This window comes from Staurois parvus, unplaced genomic scaffold, assembly GCF_062004578.1.
Source record: "Staurois parvus isolate SC_StPar_1 unplaced genomic scaffold, SC_StPar_1.0 ptg000652l, whole genome shotgun sequence".
NCBI classification, from domain to species: Eukaryota; Metazoa; Chordata; class Amphibia; order Anura; family Ranidae; genus Staurois; species Staurois parvus.
In genome coordinates this window covers 1,077,995-1,099,846 of record NW_028318448.1, presented here as the reverse complement: position 1 = coordinate 1,099,846, position 21,852 = coordinate 1,077,995, and the positions used below count along the sequence as shown (strand labels likewise).

Below are 21,852 nucleotides of genomic sequence, written 5' to 3'. Positions count from 1 at the left end.
CAGGTTCCACCGATGGCACAGGACTGCCCGAGAAGGCTGTGGAAGGCAGTGAGGGAGGGGGGGGCATCATCTCCCGCTGCTTGTAAAAGCAATCCTGCAGCTAGTTTGCCACTAGGATTGCTTTTACATGAAAGATGATCGCTGGCTGAAAATAATGATACCAGGATGATGCCTGCAGCTGTAGGCATCATCCTGGTATAACCATGCAAAGTCCAGGGATGTACCAGTACTTTGCTGATCCTTGTTGGGTATATATGCTATGTTCTTTTTTTTTTGTATGCAGCCTGTGGACTGAATAAAAATAAGAGAAGAAATCTCTGCCAGAAAAAGTGTGTGGTATGCCCACCATTAGAATATACTGCCCTGCATCCACCTGCATCTAATGGTGGGCACACATTAGGTCACACAGTGCCACATGCGCCAGTTCCAAGATTGACCAAGTGTCTAAATAGTGGCACGCTTGAATAAAAATTGTCCACATATAAGTGGTATCCCATATGGAAAAAGGATGACACCAAGTCCCAAACTATCTTGCCACTGCTCCCCATGTAGTCTGGGTATATGGTGGGCTATCTCTTCCCTCGTAAATCCGAAACTTATACAGTCAGGTCCATAAATATTTGGACATCGACACAATTCTAACATTTTTGGCTCTATACACCACCACAATAGATTTGAAATGAAACGAACAAGATGTGCTTTAACTGCAGACTGTCAGATTTAATTTGAGGGTATTTACATCCAAATCAGGTTAACGGTGTAGGAATTACAACAGTTTTTGTAAATTTCTGGTTAAGGTGATTTGCGAGGGGCTGAATTTTGTGTTGACGGTCAAATTCAGGGTCACTCCGAGGATGATAGAGTGTATTGTTGTTGAAATGCATAAAACACATTATACTCTCATATCTATGCCTGATCATGGCAGCAGAGAACACGGCATATGATGAATCGGGTCTGTGGACCAATACAACTGCAATTAATTTTTTTAGTAATGCCCATGTTGAGGGTTAGGTCCCAAAAAAATGTAAATTCGGAAACCTTAATGGGTTTCCATGCGAATAGTCTGGCAAGGTTTGAATTCGGCGGCGATAAATTGTTGTGCATATAAAATGCTTTGATCCACAATCAATGCATACAGATCTTACGTTAATAACAGCTCCAAAAATCAAGGGGAGGAGTTAAATTTGCTGTTTCCACCTGCATTACAGGTTGGGCAGTGAATGGGGGAAGTACAGGTGCTGCAGAATTTGTGGGCTGGCAATCGGGATTTGCAAGCAGAAGGACACACCTGGGGCTCTACGGGCCTGTGTGTGAATTCTTGGTGTCTGGGGGACAATACTTGTGCTCGCCACTGCACCAGCTTGCACTACATTTATGGGACTCGCCACATCGCCAAGTTATACTGCAGTGCTGGTATTATTATTATTATTATAATACAGGATTTATATAGCGCCAACAGTTTGCTCAGCGCTTTACAATATAACGGGAGACAATACAGCAACAACACAGTTCAATACAAGATAGTTAGGAGGGCCTGATCCTGGAAGCTTACAATCTAAGAGGTATGTGAAAGACCAGGATGTACTAGTCCACTAGTTCTCACCAGTTCACCAAAAGGTAGCGTGGCACTAGTTCTGGCACTCTGCTGCATATGAGAGTCATCATAAATTACCGACAAGTGCTAAAAGAGATCAGGCCTGATTCTGCCAACACTGAGGTTTTGTGTGCAGTGTATCAAGTGACAGTGACCTACTGACACTGCACTTGCTGGGGAAGAAGGGGGGTAGCGTAGAGGCTAAACGCAGGTGCTGGCAGGTGCCGGGGCTGATTCCGCTAACGCTGTGTTTTTGGGGACGCTATATTAATGTGAACGCTGGTATAGTGCTGATCTGATCAAAGATATTGATCCGTTCAGACACTCTACTAGAAATGGAGGTTTATTGTGTGTGAGCGTGTTCCAGGCAATCAAGGGGTTAAATGTGATTACTGGTGTACTGAAGGGCAATCTAACGCCATCTGGGAGGGGTGTGAAATCCACGGGAGCGTGAATCCTGTATAAATATATGTGATTTTGCGCACCCGTGCCGCCCTGTAGCAGTATTTCTGCTATAGGGCAGTCAGGAAGCAGTTACAGAAGGGGTTTGTGTTATGGCACTGCATTACTTTAACTGACAAATGTGCGGTCATGCAACGCTGCACCAAAATTAAATTTACATCCTTTTTTCCCCACAAATTGAGCTTTCTTTCAGTGGTATTTGATTGCCTGTGCATTTTTTATTTTGTGCGCTAGTAAAAAAAAAAGACCGACAATTTTGAGAAAAAAAAATATATTTTGGACTTTTTGCTATAAAACATGTCCAATAAAAAAATTTAAAAATCAAATTTTGTCATAAATTTAGGCCAAAATGTATTCTGCGACATGTCTTTGCTAAAAAAAAATCCCAACACATGTAAATTAATTGGTTTAAGTGAAAGTAATAGCATTTATAAATGGTGGTATAGATACTGGATTTTTTTTTTATACTAATAATAGCGGCGAACAGCGACTTATGGCGGCAATCAGCGACTTATGGCGGCGATCAGCAACCTATGGCGGGACTGCGGCGGACATTCTGACACTGGGGGGGAGCTGACTTGGGGTCACTGACATCACCAGTGACACCAATACAGTGATCACTGCAAAAAAAAAAAAAGCACTGACACTGTATTAATGGCACTGGGGAGGAAGGGGTTAACTTTTGCAGGCAATCAAAGGGTTAACTATGTGAGGGGAGTGTTTTACTAGGGGGCGGACACACTGTTCCGGAAAGCAGAACTCAGCAATCTGGAACAGTGCGCTGAAAAATGACAGGGAGGAGAACTCCATTGAAAACAATGCAGCCTTCCTCCCTGTCAGTGTTTGCCAGCAATCTCCGGGCTCCGGCGGGTAATCACCAGCCGGGACTCGGTGATTGCCACCCGCGGCCGAAATCGGTGACACAGGTAGGGCGGTCGTGGGCTTCACGAGCGCCCCCTACCATGTAAACAGGATAACGTTTATAAATGTGATCCTGCGCACAGGGGCCGCTTTGCCACAGTATATGTCCTGTGAAACGCATTAACAGGTCCTGTATTCACGTCCTGGTGTTTTGTGTGTCCTATGGATCAATAAACATACACTATATTCATCTATCTTTCAATGTGTGGCTGACCCTTCTTCATAATAAGACAATGACAGGAATCTACTGGGCACTCTTTATAAATTTCAGGGACTGTTTCTACACACCCCTTTAAAGGAGACAATCTTTTTAAAGAACTTTATTATAGGTTAGATCTTTATTATAGGTTAGATTATCTCGTAAAACCACTGATACATGCAAATACATTACTTGTACCCCATACTTATATATGTTATTTCCAACCAAGCCCTTATGATTTGAAATGAATGTAAATAGTTTTCTAAGGTTGTTTTATATACGGCATATTATTTGTTGACACGTTAACCTGTTATTAACAATGTGCTTTAGAAATCTGAACTTACAATACAAGACTATGCTATAAAGCAACAACACAATTGAGTTGAATCGTGTTAACCTCTGACTGTGCTTTCTCCAATACTTCTAGCAGTGCGGCAACTCCACATAACAGTGTAAAATAACTCTGGGTTTCCAGGATGTTATTTCAAAATGTTTCCATTTTCTCCATTTCAGGACTAGTCTCTGCTTGATTCTGCCTATTTTGAAGTATGTGTTTGCTGGGAGCCAGTTTGGCAGTGGTAACCATGTGTTGGTAGGCACTGACAATAAACACGAAGAGAGGAGTCTGATGACAGCACCATCTGAGTCATATCCCTGTTCATAGTGCTGTACTATTCCTTGGGGTGCGCCATGTACCTCATGCAGTGCTTTCCACTCAGTCTAGCCAGTGATCTATCTAAAAATACATTATATGTGCCCTGCTGAAATCCCGAACTCCTATAACTAACTTTTTATGCACAAGCTACAAAAAACTACATTTTACTATGAAAAACAAGCAGCACAATGAACAGCCAGAGCTGTCTAAGGCTTCATGTCCACAAGCCTACGCTGACTAGTGGCCGCTGGGAAACGCAATTCCCGGCAAAAATACGGTACCATGGTTGCCACGTTTTGCTGATTTTTTACCGCGTTTTGCGTTTTCCCACAGTCGGCGGTCAAAGCGTTCCTATCCTGAACGTGATTCTTTCACGTTCAGGAAAGGGAGGTTTAACCTCACCTAAACGTGGCAGCTGTTAGAGCTCATGTACACAGGGCATTTGAAAAACCTTTCTGACCGCTGGAAACTGCTAGAAAACGTAGGTTAAACACGTTGGTTTAGCCGCATTTACCTACCGCGTTTATGCGTGTTTGCGTTTAGAATCATTTTTAAAAGATATCCTCAGGAGACCCTCCCAAATGCACAGAATGCACTGAAAAATAGTAAATAACTATTTCAGACGTTTTGTGAGAAATAGAGAGAGCAGAAGCAGGGAGACCAGTATGTTTTGAGAATACCTGTCTTTTCATTTCAATGATGTTTATTTGTTTTATTGTAGAAAAGTTAAAGAGTTACAAACTAGTCCAGAAAATTATACATCCATTTTTCCACAAACTGCAAGCCATCTGGGCTGATACAAGCAATGCACAATATACAATATTCTAGGACAATTGTCAGTCAATGACGGCCAAAAGGGTCCCATTGGGACTTGTAAATATAAGGCCCATAAAAATAAGGTAAGACAGAAAACGAAAACTAAAGTAAAACTTTTTGTCAGGCCTGGCATCAGAGACTACCGCGACCTGTATGGAGGGTCGACCACCCTCCAATGTTCAGCAGGCCATGAGGGGAGACACCCCCCCATGGCCTTTAGTTAACTACATCCAATACCAGGGAAAGAAACATAAAGGGAAAGAAATGAAGACAAGAGGGAAGAAATTAAGAGTGAAAAGAGAGAAAGGATTACCTGTCTTTTCTGGTTGTATTCACTATGGATCCCATCATGAGCATAATGAGCACGTTCTATCATTTTTCTCCTTCACGCACCTGGAACTGACTGTACTGGTTTACTAGGTCCATTTGAATACATGGAAAATGTGTATGCATTTTTGATTAAATAAAAAGGCACTGGACATCATCTGGATATGGACAAACCCAAAAACGCGGCTAAACGCAAACACACATAAACACGTTCACATGTGGTTATAAGCGTTTACATGCGGTTACAAGTGTTTGGCTTTTAAAACACCGGTAAACTCTACTCCTAAACGTAATTTTTCTGCTTTCAAAAAAATGCCTGTAACCTCAACTGCCTGTAAACGATGATGTGTACATGGACACATAGGAAAACATAAAGGAGAGTTCCGGAGCTGCTGAAAAAAGTGCCAACTGCTCCTAAACTTCAGTTTAACAGTTACAGTGTACATGAGCCCTAATGGAGTTAAGTTTAGGAGCTTTGGCCAAAAATGCGAAACGCTCCTAAACTCGAGTTTAGCAACTGCTTGTGTACATGAAGCCTTAGGAAGTTTAAAGCTGCTTGACTACGTTTTTCCTCTTTAGGCCCCATGTACACGGGACACTTCTGAACGATGGAAACTGACTGCTGGAAAACGTAGGTTAAAAAACATCTGTTTAGCCACGTTTGCATAACGCGCTTATGCGCGTTTATGTGCGTTTACGTTTAGAAGCGTTTTTTAAAGATAAGCACAGGAGAACCTCCCAAATGCCCAGAATGCACTGAAAAGTGGTAAGTTATTAACTATTTCAGACTTTCAGAGAAATACAGAGAGTAGAAGCAGAGACAGCAGTATGTGTTAACATTAGCTAGGTGTGAGTTGCTCATTAACATTTCTTTTGTTTCCAAGGGTGGGAAAGGTGTCTGGTGGAGTAAGTCATTAAGGCCACCTGGCAGGGGGTCTTCATAAGAATTAGAGGTGTGAATGGTCATTAGCATATCTTTTGTTTCCAAGGGTGGGAGAGGTCTGAGGTGTGAATTGGTCATTACAATGTGGGACAAGCTTGGTAGGAACATCCTGTGTTCAGTGTTTTGTCCATCTGAGCACCATGAAAATGCTTTGCATGCATTTTTCATGATGAAAAAAGGCTCTGGACAGCATCGGGAACTGGAAGAGTTAAAAAAAACGCAGGCGCTTATAAACGCAATTTGCAGTGCTTGCAAGCATTTACAAGCATTTTGCGTTTGAAATGCTGATGAAATCGACTGCTGAACGCAAGTTTGGTGCGTTCAAAAAAACGACTGTAAACTCAAATGCCTGTAAATGACTGTAAATGAAGATGTGTACATGGACACATAGGAAAACATTAGGGTGAGTTCAGGGGCTGCTGAAAAAAACGCTAAACAGCTCCTAAACGTGAGATTGTCAGCTGCAGTGTACATGAGCCCTTAGAATGAAAAAAAGCCTGGATCTGAATTTATATTTTAATATGTTCTCCAAACTGATTTTTACTGTGAAATGGCATTGATCATCAGCTATGAGTGCAGGTGATCTGTTTCTGTCTTCTTCATTTATAATGGCATGTCTATATTAACACAGAAGAGCCTTCCACATTCTAATAAATATGTATGTTTCTCCAAAAATGAATGTATTCCATCCTAAGAATGCAAACATATGAGATGCCACATATGATTTAAACATTAGAAGCAGATATAATGTAATCCCCCAAAGCTTAAAGTGTTTTCAAACCCTCCGTTGATTGAATTACTGATTATGCGGCTTCTTTATCAATTAATCCTTGTTTATTCTAGTTTAAGCTGGTGCCATTACAGCTGCCCCAGGTTTCCTGTTTCAGAGTGGCTCATTTCTCTTGCAGCATCCTTTGTAGTCACCTTTGCATGCAGAGACTAGACTTGTGTCTACCTGTATTGCATGCATCCATAGAAACACACAGCTCAGTAGCCTTTGGTGGCAAGGCACCCCCTTGCTCTTCCCTCTTCCTCCTTCTCCCTCCCTTCTCCAAGCTGACAAACGGACTGGAGAATTCACTGTTCACTGTTAAACAGTGTGTAAATCCAACATTTCACACTTCTAATATGTGCCTGCGGTATCCTGTACTTGTATGAAAATGTATCCTGTTCTCTATGTATTGCTTTCTTTGTGTCAATTCCCTGGTGTTCCTACTAGTCCCTCTGTGTTCCTATTAAAATTGGCCACACTAAGCAGGAGAACACATCATGGTCAGTTTTCTAGGTGTGCTGGGGACTCAGCCTGCTCTCCACCAATGATCAGATTTATCCTTACATGCCCCTCCCCCTACATGGCCATTCACTGGGAAGATCAGTGTACTGCTGTTTCTCATCACCTAGCTCTTTGTTCTCAACTGCATAAGGAGCTTAGAGAGTATGTAATCACCTATAAAACACACAGTTACAGACACACAAGGTTACACACAAGGGTTAAAATGCCAATTAGAGGTTAATGTCCCACATCTGTGGCTTTTTAAATTGCAATTAGTGTCAGTGTATAAATAGTCAATGTGTTTGTTAGCTCTTATGTGGAAGCACTGACTAGGCTAGATACTGAGCCATGGGGGTCAGAAAAAAACTGTCAAAATTCCTGCGTAACAAAGTAATGGAATTTATAAAGATGGAAAAGGACATAAAAAGATGTCCAAAGCCTTGAATATGCCAATCAGTACTGTTAAATCACCTATTAAGAAGTGGAAAGTTCGGGGATCTCTTGATACCAAGCCAAGGTCAGGTAGGCCAAGAAAGATTGCAGCCACAACTGCCAGAAGAATTCTCCGGGATTCAAAGGAAAACCCACAGGCAACCTCAAAAGAAATACAGGCTGCTCTGGAAAAAGATAGTGTGGTTGTTTTTAAGTACAGTATGGTGATACTTGGAACAAAAATTAGCTGTTTGGTCGAGGTGCCAGAAAGAAGCTTTTACTGCACCAATGCCACAAAAAAGCCCGGTTACAATATGCCTGACAACACCTTGACATGCCTAACCGGGCCTTCTTGTGTCATTGATGCAGTAAAGGCTTCTTTCTGGCACCTCGACCATGCAGCTCATTTTTGTTCAAGTGTCACCATATTGTGCTCCTTCAAAACAACCACACTGTCTTTTTCCAGAGCAGCCTGTATTTTTCTTGCGGTTACCTATGGGTTCCCCTTTGTATCCCAAACAATTCTTCTGGCAGTTATGGCTGCAATCTTTCTTGGTCTACCTGACCTTGGCTTGGTATCAAGAGATCCCCGAACTTTCCACTTCTTAATAGGTGATTTAACAGTACTGATTGCCATATTCAAGGCTTTGGACATCTTTTTATGTCCTTTTCCATCTTTATAAAGTTCCATTACCTTGTTACGCAGGACTTTTGACAGTTTTTTTCTGATCCCCATGGCTCAGTATCTAGCCTAGTCAGTGCTTCCACGTAAGAACTAACAAACTCATTGACTATTTATACACTGACACTAATTGCAATTTAAATAGCCACAGATGTGGGACATTAACCTCTAATTGGCATTTTAACCCGTGTGTGTCTGTACCAAGGCCAAACATTCCAGGGTATGTAAACTTTTGATCACGGCCATTTGGGTGATTTCTGTTATCATTTTGATTTAAAAAGGAGCCACACAACTATTTGATAATAAATGGCTTCATATGATCATCATCCTTCAATAAAAGAGCATTTTTTGTCATGATCAGTCATATTTTCAATATCAATGCCAAAAATTCACAATTTCTGCCAGAGTATGCAAATTTTTGAGCACAACTGTAGCTGGCAGCCAGCATTAAAAAAGGTCATTAATGTTTGGACATAATTGTTAAAATAATTGTAAATGCTTGATTTTTTTTCCATTAAAATAACAAACATGCTATGCTTACCTGCTCTGTGCAATAGCTTTGCACAGGGCAGCCCCTATCCTCTTCTTCTCAGGTGAATGCCCCATAGCAGCAGCTTGCTATGGGGACACTCGTGCAGGCTTGCTCCCGAGCTTGCGCCCTGTATGTCCATAGATTGACAGAAAATTGCTGCAAAAGTGACTGCGGTGCTCAATCTCAGTCTCATGATTGAGCTCTGCAGTCAGTTTTGCAGCAGCTGTTTTCTTGTTCCGGGTCACAATCCTGCACAATGTCCTTTTGTCTCTTTCAGTAAGTTGACCATGTTGATCGCGCTTATGCTTATTAGACAAAGTTTTCCCGGAAATGGTATATGCCATCATAACCTTTTATACTGTACCTCGCGACACCACATATAAACTGACAACCTTAGTCACAGAGGTACCAACTAAGTGGGCACCAACAGTTTGCCCTCTTTGAAGCTCAGTAAGCTCTGACATGACTCCATACTACTAGCAGTGCACACAGTGAATGATGAAAGTGAGGCTTCCCACCTGTTAGCTAGGTGTCTCATCACACAAAAGCAAAAGAATATTACATCTTTTCCGCTTTCAGCCGCTTTCAGCCCTGGTTCACACTGATACGGTACGGAATTTGCAGCGTTTTCTGTGCAAATTCCGCACCACATCAGATTCGCTCTCCATTCATGCGAATTGCTGCATGGTGTTAAGTTAACAACACCTCGAAAGCAGTCCGCAAAACGCAATGCAATGTGCAGAATCGGAGCGCTTAGGTGTGAATACCCATGCAATCCGATTCTAGTGCAGACCAAAAAAAGGGTCCTGTACATTTTTGGTGTGGTGCAATTAGAGCCATACAAAATGTATGGCTCCAATCGCACCGCACACAAATCGCATGTGATTTGTATAGGAATGCTGTGTAGTTCCTGTGCAAATCACATGCGATATACCGCACCGCATATATGCAAACCCAGGCTTAATGCAAAACATAGTTTGTTCCTGCAGTTGTTCCTGCATTCTTCTCATTGTTTTTAACCGGTTTAATGGAAGTTGTAACGATGAACCCCATACGCACCACCAGGATCAGAGGAGGGAGCCAGTGACCAGACCTCATTGCAGTATATCCGCCCCAGAACGTGGATGAGGGATATCTCTGATACCTGTATCTGCAGAGGAGAGGATCTTGTTCCAGGCTGTACCATCAAGGGAACATCCGCCCCTGGTTTATCTAAATTTTGCGCATTAAGATTGCGCTTCCGGTGAGTGGGCAATCTTTCTATTTTGACCGCACATCACTGGATCTTCATATTTATATGCACGTGGAGATATAGAAGTTGCCCATTTTTCATCAGTGGAGATAATCATTACCATCTGAACGATTGATCTTTGGACAATATTTTTATTTATTTATTTGATCCTATAAATGGTTGGTCACTTAATTTAGACTATAACGTATTGGCATTTATTTACTTATCTATTTTAGCGCTGCACTATATGTTGTTTATTCTGTTCATTTGAAAAAGTTTGTGGTTACTTTTTGGGTCCACTGGCTGCTCTAGTAAGCGCTCGCTTTTTATCCTTGACTTTAATGCAAAACATGTCACTTTCACACCTGCAAATCATGCAGTGATTCCATTATTTGTCTAACCAATGCACCTAATAATAATAGATCTTTAGTAGTGGGTTTAAACCTCATATTAGATGATTCCCTGATATAAGGGCACTACCAGTAAACCCCAGGTTTTATCACTTCCTAGAGATGAAGACTCCCTTTCAGTCATAGATGTTCAGATTGGATTCTGGTTTGAAAAAAGTGGAAGATTCTTGTCAGGTACATTTCTCTTTACTTTGCCCTGTAGCTGTTCTATTCCAACCCAAACCTATACATACTGTATGTATGGATGACAGAAGCCATTTATATAGTATATCATATTGTGTGATTACTCGCCTTCATTAGGTGCTGGTTAATCCATTTGGTAAATGTCTTCTTTTGTACTTTGTCTCTTTCATCTAGAAATAAAAATATACATGGTTAAGACAATCTAGATTAGAACATTGCATGATATATTCCAACAACAGACACACATACAATCTCATATCACGGCATGTATTGTAAAGAGCAGAGGTGTCCCTAGGGTTGGTGTCACCCAGTGCGGTAACACATGGTGTCACCCCTCCAGAAAGTAAGGAGCGGTGCCGGTGTATTGGTAAAATGAGTATCCCGACCCGGTAAGATATATATCCCCTGAACCAAGTGCGCATGTGCCGGTTTCAGGCCGAAGAAGGTAATCTCCGACTTTAGAACAGGGATGCAACAGTTAACCCCTTACAGGCTGCAAACTGCTGAAGCTGATCCCACGGATCACTATGGGTTGCAAGATCAGTTAACCCCATATAGGTTCACTATGGGTTGCAAAATCAGTTAACCCCATATAGGTTCACTATGGATTGCAAGATCAGTTAACCCCGTATAAGTTCACTATGGGTTGCAAGATCAGTTAACCCCGTATAAGTTCACTATGGGTTGCAAGATCAGTTAACCCCGTATAAGTTCACTATGGGTTGCCAGATCAGTTAACCCCATATAGGTTCACTATGGTTTGCAAGATCAGTTAACCTTGTATAGATTCAACCTATACAGGGTTAACTGATCTTGCAACCCATGGTGATCCGCGGGAACAGCTTCAGCGGTTTGCAGCCTATAAGGGGTTAACTGTGGCAGCTCTATGCTAAAGTCGGAGATTGGCTTCTTCGGCCTGAAACCGGCACATGCGCAGTTGCTTCAGGGGATACATATCTTCACGGGTCGGGATACTCGTTTTACCGCTACACCGGGGGCAGCTGTCACTGTGCTGGGAATCTGGGATCACCCCAATAACTGGCCAGGACCTTCACAGAGCCCAGAAGCTCTGCTGGCATCGTGCTCCTGCACTCCCTGTGATGGTGTCACCCGGTGCGACCCGCACTCCCCTAGGGACACCACTGGTATAGCGGAAGCAGATAAGGGCAGTCAATTGACTATATAGCACAGACAGAATCTCGCCTTGACCAGTGCATTAACAGCAGACAATAGACTTTGTCAAAAATTGTGAAAAAAATGAAACATCTTATTAGTGAACCTTCCGCTCATGCAAGATTGTGCTTTTCTTTTGTCAAATGAATTACAAATCCATAGTATTTGTTTTGTATTAAAAAAACTTGCCAGTGCAAATTCATATATACAGTCAATACTATCCTTCAAAAATCACACCTGTACTTTTCTCAATAGTTTTGCTTGATAGCTCACCCCCTTTGCTACTGATATTTTGCAATGTGCCACCCCAACACTCATTCACCTGCCACAACCCTTTGAAAAGCCTAATGGTATGGGAGGAATATTTGATTTTTCTTCCTTTATTCTCACCAAGCAGTGCTGGGCATCCAAGAGGCCAAGCTCTAGGCCCAAGTGACAGAGATTGATTAAAGTGATATTAAAGGTAAATACAAAACATGTTATACAACTCTCTGGGGTCCCCCACCGGCGCTCCTGTCTCCTGCCTACTGCCCTCAGAGCAAGCAGCTTGCTATGGGGCACCCAAGCAGACTCACTCCCGAGCCCCTGGTCCGTGTGTCCATTTACACATAGAGCTGCAGCTCGACCCTGCAGCCTCCCTCTCCTTACTGGCTTACTGACTATAATTGTCATTGGCTCCCGCTGCTGTCTCAGCCAAAGTGGAGGGAGAGCCCCCAGAGAACCAAGGCTTTCATGCACATCACTGGATTGAGAGGGGGCTCAGATGAGTATTAGAGTAATGTGGGGGGAAGTTGCACACAGGTTTTTCACCTTCGTGCAGAGAATGCATGAAGGTTAAAAAACCATGAGCCTTTACCCACCACTTTAAGGTAGAATGGGGTCCACGTCAAGATTACATCTTGGCCACCCTATTGCTTTGACACTGAGAAGGATTGTAATAGGTACAGAGATGTAGTCATGGCTTGCCCCATCAGACAACAATGGTCTACAAGTCCATCTTCCCTTGTGATATAACAAACAGGTGCACAGCTTTGACCAATAGCACTATCCCCCTGGTTTACTGCAGGAGCATGAAGGTTGTCGCTGGCCCCTGGACTTCCACCTTGCCCTAGGCTCCTGTCTAGGTTGCCTTGTGGATCATCTGGCACCAGGGGCGGACTGTCCATTTGGAAACTCGGCACTGCCCGAGGGCCCGGGGTCAGTAGGGGGCCCCATGAGATGCCCCTGGTACCTTTTTCATAGGCTTTTTTGAGTTTGGGCAAGGACACAGGGGCCCCATGATCCCCTATTGCCCGGGGGCTCCATGAGTTGTCAGTCCGCCCCTGTCTGGCACTTTCATGCACTGTCACATGGAGGCAGGGGAAGTCCTTAGCCCAATAAGCAAGTTCAGACCCCAACTATACACAAAGAGGCAGGGAGTGGGTATAACCGGTATTAGTGGAATAAATTAAATGGGCAAAGTACAGGTTCACTTTCGGAAGACATACTGTACTTTGCAGTGCTTTAGAGGATGGGCCCACCTCACCAGAACAAATATGTCATACTTACCAGCTCTGTGCAATGGTTTTGCACAGAGCAGACCCAAAATTTCTCTTCTGGGGTCCCTCCCCTGTGCTCCTAGCTACTCCTCCCTACTGAGTGCCCCCATAGCAAGCTGCTTGCTATGGGAATACTTGTGCAGGCTCAATCCTGAGCTGGGATGTGTGCGTCTCTTGACACACACGGCGTGGCTTGCCCTGCCTCCTGCCCCCTCCTCAGAATCTCCAGGGAGCTGAGTATGGAAGGAGAGAATGCATTAACCCTTTTGCTGCCAGGTACCTGACGGGTGGGAGAATGGGGTCACACAAAATCTAGTGGCTGCAGTCACTGGGATTGTGCCCCCCCACGCACCTCTCACTATGTAATCCGGGCTCCACTTGCCCATCTGTGGGCCTGGGGTCGACATGGTGGGTGTCAGCGGGTGGAGGGGAGAGAGGAGACCTAGAAAGCGATGTGTATGGCATCACTTCCGGGTCACCGCTGTCACTGCATTGCAATACTTCCAGTGGAGCCCAGAGGAGAAATGCAGGGTCTTTTAGAACCTGCATGTCTCATTAAAGAGAACCTGTCACCTAAAAATCATCACATAAGGGACTTTATGTCCCCTATGTGATGAAAAAAATAAGTATTGCAAAAAGTAAAGAAGTAAAGTTACACCCAAGCACATAGCATCCCCCCTCAGAAAAAATTTGAGGCCCCTCACCCCAACCAAACATAAAACGCTGGAGTGAGAGAAATCATTCTAGCACAAGACCTACTCCGTAACACTAAACTGATGACCTGTAGGGGCTTTGAAGTGTCACCTATAGAAAATATAGGGTACTGAAGTTTGTCGCCATTTCACAGGTGCACACAAATTTAAGGTTTGACATGCTGGGTATCTATTTACTCGGCACAACCTTGTCTTTTATATTTTACCAAAATCTGGGTAATTTATTGCATTCATTTTCCCTAAAATTCACTTCAGTGTGTTTTTTTACAGACATTTTGCGTTTCCTAGACCTTTACAGTAATATTGTGTGACATAAAAATTATTATTCTCTAGGTGTCTGCTTTCAGAAAATCTGTGTTCTGTAATGTTCAGGGCATTTTTTAAATGTGTGCAAAAAATGCAAACACGAGTCTGGCAGCGAAAGGCTTAAAGTAGGGGTGTCAAACTGGCTGCCCTCCAACTGTTGTGAAAGTCCCATCATGCCTCTGCCTTTAAGAGTCATGCTTGTACCTGTCAGTCTTGCAATGCATGGGACTTGTAGTTTGGCAGCAGCTGGAGGACCGCCAGTTTGACAGCCGTGGTTTAAAGTAAAAAAAAAAAGTCTGCCTTTGCAACCATTTTAATTATATATCCCAATTACATTCTGTTATCTATCTATGTTATTTTATAAGATGTGTTCAGCACAACCCAAATACTAATTAGGCTTATGGGCTTGAATTACTATTACCAGATACATACACTATGGGCTCTAAATATACAGTTTAAGGGCCAGTTCACAGCACATGCAGTCCAGTGTGTTTTTTTCTCCATCAAAAACGCATTGATAGCAGGTTACATGGTTTACAATGGCATAGTTCACACCAGTGTGGTCAGGTCCAGTACATTCCAGTTCCAAGAAAAAAAGTAGAACATGCTGCATTTTTTCTGCACTGAACTGTACTGGAACGCAGTAAAGCGCATCAAAACCACACCGGAATGCACATAAACGCACCAAAAATACACTGGAATGCACATGTTCATATTTGAGTTGACAAAAAAGAAAAGGGAAAAAAATTGAACCGGAATGCATCAAAAACGCACCTGAATGCATCAAAAACGCGCATACAAAAAGCATCCGGACTGCATTTATATGGTGTGAACCAGCCCTAAATGATCTCATTTATTTCCCTTAAATGATATATTCTGTTGTAAAGCTCCAAATCACATACAGCCTAAAGACAGTTTAAAAGTCAAACTTCTATGACACAGAAATGAGATACAATGTAGCGTGTAGAAGGCATGTATCCAACTGTGCGGTATTATGAGTCAAAGCTGCTCGTCTCTTTACAATTTTCTACACAATTCTGTTTTCTCCAGTTACTTTGTTATACAGTTTGGTTAACTTGATGGAATTTTCTACACAATTCTGTTTTCTCCAGTTACTTTGTTATACAGTTTGGTTAACTTGATGGAATTTTCTACACAATTCTGTTTTCTCCAGTTACTTTGTTATACAGTTTGGTTAACTTGATGGAATTTTCTACACAATTCTGTTTCTCCAGTTACTTTGTTATACAGTTGGGTTAACGTGATGGGGTCATCCTCAAAATGATTTCATGAAGATAAGAAAGATTAGTTAATGGAATAGTGCAACAGTATTTAAAGTGAATTGAGCAATCCAGGTAAGGAAAAGTAGAAATAGCTGTGACATAAAGGAGTATGTATGATGCCTTGACCTATGTGACAGCACCATTCCAGATTAGTAAACAGTGAGGCTGTGTTAATCAGTCAATAAGTGCCCCGGAGAGGCAGACAGCACATCAGCAGCAGTAGGAGAGCAGAGCATGGCACATACTGACCCATACAGCACATCAGAGACACCAGCACTGCATTCAGATCCTGCTCACTGCTGTACAGATGCCACATCATTCTTCCAGCACCTCTTCATGTCAAATTAAAGGAGATTTTGTTTTTTGCAGCGCAGGAAGGAAAATTCACTGACGAGAGAAGAGAAGCTCCGCCTGCTAGACTAAAACCAGCAGCAACTCCCATTTAAAAAAGCCACACGAGCCAAAGCTGCAATTTCTGAATGACACAAAAAAGTACTGTAATGTCAATCGCAGCACACTGTCTACAGCAGCTATAGAGTACATGGAGAGGTCAGGTAGGTCAAAAAAAACACATACACAAAAATACAAAACCAAGAGATATTGTACTTCACTCTCAAAATATGTTTGTAAATGTGATGATATTATTACAAAAATAATTACACTTAAAACTGTCAACCAGAGATAACAGGTGATCATGTCTGACCAGAACTGTATTGGACAGTCTGTGACATTCTGGAACTTGTAGTTCCTCCACATTTACCTGCTTTATCTATGAGTGATTACTGGTGTGGTGGTGATGCTTTTCTCTGCATACATTTTTATTACTCATTTATATCACAGACATTAAAGCGGAACTTCACCCTCTCAATCAACAAGGACTAGTTTTAATTCTTAGTCACGGTCACACCACTGCAATTTAAAATCGTGTGATTTGTGTGCAATTTCAGTGTGATTTCTGAAGACGTTATTGCTACTTGTGAAGATTTTCAACGATTTCTTGCAATATACCATTTTATTCTATGTATGTGTGATTTCTGAAGACTTTATTGCTATTTGTGAAGATTTTCAATGATTTCTTGCAATTTGCAGTGTGATTTCCATTATATTCTATGTATGTGTGATTTCTGAAGACTTTATTGCTACTTGTGAAGATTTTCAACTATTTCTTGCAATTTGCAATGCAATTTCCATTTTATTCTATGTATGTGCGATTTCTGAAGACTTTATTGCTACTTGTGAAGATTTTCATTGATTTCTTGCCATTTGCAGTGTGATTTCCATTATATTCTATGTATGTGAAATCGCAAAAAAAAACGCAGAAAAAGTAATGCAAAAACTACTTTAGAAATCACGCTGCAGTAAATCACACGTTAACACACTGACATTCGCATGAATTAGATGCAATTTCAATTTGCAAATCACACCTGAAATCGCACCAGTCTGACCAGGCACTTAAGCTGCTAGCATTAGTAAATAGATAGGAAGGCATATTATATTTAATTGTTTTACACTTCTTTTTTTTTTTTTACAATTCTTCAGTTACTTCCTGATTTCCATGCCTAGGCAAAGGATGTCATACATCCCAGATGTCTTCAGGAAAGGAGGGAAGGCTCTTGGCTCAGCCTATTCCTGAGCTAAGGGCAGATAGATTCCAAAAAGTAAATGATACATGAATCATCTGCCCTTACTCAAGATGGCCACTGCCAGAAATGACGGGGTGTTTTTCAAAATGATTTCCCAGCAAAATAAAGCATGAAGACATGGATGGATGGGGGAGTTGGCTTCAAATATTAAAAATAAATGAAATATCATTTTTGGTTTGTGGTACTCAGGTTTACTGCAGTTCCACTTTAAAGAGTAATTCCAAACTATACCTAACTAATCTTAAAAATGCCCCCCCCCCCCCAGCTTTTTTGTAAAAAAGATGTATATACTTACCTATTTTCACTCCAGTCCAGTCATGTGTTCTCCCATGTCAGCCAGCAGCGGCTACAAGGCAGTAAAGGGAATGTTGTACAATGGCTGGTAATGCCTGGGAGCATGACGTCCCTTATAGGCTTCTATGGCCCATTTGCTGTCGGTGCTCCCTCCGCTCCCCTGCAGCTGCTGTTGATAGCTGACACAGGGGAGCCGGATCACGTGACTGGATCAGAGCAGTTTGAAAATACATAAGTATATACATCTTCGTTATGCAGGTTAGTAAGCACAGGTGTGGGGGGAAGGGGCTTTTTAAGATTAGTTGGGTATAGCCTGGAATTTCCCTTAAAGACACAAGAAGATTGGAAGATTGTTGGCAAAAGCAAGCAGTACCCCCAACTGCCTACCAGCAAGTTAACATGGCCAGTGGATATTTTGGATACATGACTGTGTTTTTGCACTGCCACACCGCTTATACCGCATATTGAAGGTGGTAGGCAATGCCATTTGCCAACAGCACCCCATTCAAGTCAACGGGACTGCAGCACAGCCATATCACAACCGTCTCTAAGGCACACCATTGCAGAACAGTGCATAGGATTTCAATGTAGAATCCCCCTGGGCATAAAAAAGAAGCAGCATTCTGAAGGCGGAAGATCACCTCCTGAACTCCAGTCAGCTGACTCTAAACCACCTCTGAACAGCAAGTCACTGCAGATTGATTTTAAGAAGTGTTTACAACCCTGCTGCATGAGTGAATGAGGCCTAAAGCCATGAAGTAGAAAATGATCCAGTTCTATAAATAGGGCATTTTACCTAAAGGTCAGGAGAAAAAAAGGGAAAATCCAGAAAAAAAGATAAAAGCTAATATTAATCTCAGTTTTATTTTAGTTAAAATATGTGTTTGTTTTACTTTGTATCTGTGTCCCCATCAGAGATCATTTTCATCATTTTCTGTCCTGACAGGAAGCGAGGGGATATCTCCCCAATAGGGACACACACAGTATAACACAGACAGTAGTCATTAACCCTTCCCTGCTTTATCCAAAATAAAATAGAATGCTTTAAGAACTCAATATCAGTGTAAAAACAAATGATAGCTGAGCCTCTCTTTTAAGATTCATATTGGTCGAACCATAAAGGGGAACTCCTAATGGTTTTTTTTTTCCTATAAGGACATTTGAGTATTTGTTTAAATATGGTTTCCCATCTTGCTGCATTTATTTATAGTCCACACGGCCCAATTAATATGCAGTCCAATATACTCAGAAGAAACATACCAATACCTAGAGTTTATCTTTCACAATTGCTTGCTCCAGATTACTACATTCTTCTTCCTTTAAGTGTATGTAAACCAAAGACCCTGCACTCACTATATCTGGTCTCCCACAGTACACAAAACATGGAAGTGCATTAATTGTTTAGTAAATATAAACTGATAAATACCTTTTCTCATCAGCAGTATATATCAGTCTTGTGACTTCTGTCAGTGTCCAACAGAGCACTGGTTAAAGCTTGCAGGAGGATTTTTTTTTTCTGCTCTAAGAGGATGCAGAACCCCTGACCTCTGTCTGGACAATGCTGATTGGCCCTGTGCTGATCACATGCACTCTCCCAAGAAAAAAAAAACTTCTCTAGCAATACACACCAAACTGAGCATGTGCATACTGTCTCCACACCATATGTCTTATCAGGTTTAAGACTTGTGAAGTCTTATGACTTCTATCAGTGTTCAGAAGAGCACTGGTTAAAGAGTGTAGGAGGAGTTTTCATTCTCCCCTGATTGTCCTATGAGGCTGCAGGACCTGACCCTCTGCCTGGACACCGATTGGCCCTGTGCTGATCACATGCACTGTCACAAAAAAAAAAAACTCTCTAGCAATACATGCCAATCTGGGCATGTGCAGCTTTCCTCCAAGGCTCTGTTCTATCAGGAGATATTTAGGAGACACTGGAAGAAGGGGAGGATCAGAGAAGACAGGATCAAACATCCTTTCTACACAATGCGGAGGATTAACCCCTTAGGTTCCACAGAGTGTAACAAGCATACTTTACTGCATATATAGACTGATTTTATGGTTGTGGGTTTAGTAACACTTTAAATATGGGTACATCTGATAAATGGAGGAGTTGAAGACTGTATACATTGTAGCCAGTCAGATTAACTGAATACAAATAAATAAATAAATGCACCCACATTTGCAGAAAAAAAAATGCATTTATGATGTTTTTGTAAATGAGCCCGTAAAGGCCATATTGAGGACTGTGGAAGAAGAGGAGGATCAGAGAAGACAAGATAAAACAGCCTTTTTACACAACGCAGAGGATTAACTCCTTAGGTTCCACAGTGAGTATAACAAGCATGCTTTACTGCATATACAGACTGATTTTACTGCTGTGGGTTTAGTAACACTTTAAGAATGAACTTCTCTTATTTGCTCCTTTTTGGGCTGTTAAATATACCGTTGGAAGTGTTTTATTATATCTATTCAACAGGTGCAAGAAAAAAATAGCTGTTCACCCAGCCAGAAATCTAGTGTGCTGATAATTTACAGTATTCTCTGCCTCTTGACTGTTTTCAGTTAGAATCAATTGCTGCTATTTCCATGGACTACAAAACACCGCCCCTATTATGGAGAACAGAGGGAAGTGTTGTGTAATCCTAATACACTCCTTGTCCTAGGGTGACAGCACTACTCAGTACCAGGGGTGGACTGAACATTTGGAAACTCGGGCACTGCCCGAGGGCCCGGGGTCAGTAGGGGGCCCCATGAGATGCCCCTGGTACATTTTTCATAGGCTTATTTGAGTTTGGGTAAGGACACAGGGGCCCCATGATCCCCTATTGGCCGGGGGCCCCATGAGTTGTCAGTCCGCCCCTGCTCAGTACAGTTGTCACCCTAGGGCAGGAGGTGTGTTAATGGCAGGATTTCCAACTTACAATAAAAGGGAAAAAAACGAATGCAGCCACCACATGTAAGGACTGGTAAGCTGTAATACAGTGAATTTTTATTCTTGGGTTTAGATAGGCACCACATTTGTCTCAACAGAGTTTTTAGGGGAAAAAAATAAATAAATAAATGAAGAATACATTTAAAAAAAGGCCACGTGCAAATGTAAATATTATTTTGATGTTCAGACTACAGGACTGACAAAGATCGTAGGTCAAATGTATTAGCCGTGTATCTTTAAGAAGTGGTGTTAATTTTCAACCAATAGTTAAACAAGTCTAGTTGTAGAAGGAGATAGCGCAGTGCAGTATTTACCAGCCTTGAGATACCATCAGATCATCAGAGGCATTCGACAGCCTGCCACCCCACAAAGGGATTTTCCTGTGCAGGTAACCCATTCTGAATTCATATGTTATCATTACAAGTTGTGATTTTATGTATTTTATGTGGAATATATAACGTTTCTGAATGATTTACTAAAGGATCTTCTGTAGAACTGCAGCTAACATTGGTTGGTTAGTTAACAGGTGTAGTTAGAAAACCAAATAAAGTCTAAAGTGTATCTAAACCCAAGAACATAAATGGATAGTATTGCAGCTTACTGGTCCTTAGATCTGGTGGCTGCATTTGTGTTTGTTTTTTCACCTTTTTTTTTCGTTTAGGTTAACCTGTAAATCCTAACATTGACACATTTCCTGTCCTGGGGTGACAACTGTACTGAGCAGCGTTGTCACATTAGGACAGGAAGTGTGTTAGGAACACATAACAGTATGTTAGGACTACACAGGGGCGGACTGACCATTCCAGCACTCAGGCACTGCCCGAGGGCCCGGGGTCAGTAGGGGGCCCCATGAAATGCCCCTGGTACCTTTTTTATAGGCTTTTTTGAGTGCAGGCAAGGACACAGGGGCCCCATGATCCCCTATTGCCCGGGGGCCCCATGAGTTGTCAGTCCGCCCCTGGGACTACACACCACCCTCCCTCTCTTCTTCAAAACAGGAGGAGATGTTTTGTAGTCTATGGAGATAGCAAGAAACAATGCTAACAATCCAGAGGCACAGAGCACAGGAAATGATCAGCTCACTAGATTTCTGGTTGGATAAACAGATAAACAGCTATTTTTTTTTGCACTTGTTGAACAGATATAATACAGTGCTTTCAATGGTACATTTAAAGCGGTACTAAAGTCTGAAAAAAAAAACTCCTTCCCTCTGCAAAATAATGTCCTAATGTGCTAGTAGGCATCACATACTAGCACATTATTAGAGAATTCACTTAAAATGAAGCTCGCCAGCGATGCACTGTCACTTC

General features: G+C 42.0%; 1 protein-coding gene across 5 annotated transcripts in view; it reads right to left on the bottom strand.

Annotated features, from left to right (window-relative positions):
• DST (dystonin) overlaps positions 1 to 21,852 on the bottom strand; it is a 675,093-nt gene that overhangs the window by 430,698 nt on the left and 222,543 nt on the right. For all 5 annotated transcript variants that reach the window (XM_089694133.1, XM_089694126.1, XM_089694129.1 and 2 more), the window contains exon 5: positions 10,769 to 10,830. In XM_089694133.1, coding sequence (XP_089550259.1) covers positions 10,769 to 10,830 — 62 coding nt within the window. The remainder of the gene's footprint in view (positions 1 to 10,768; positions 10,831 to 21,852) is intronic.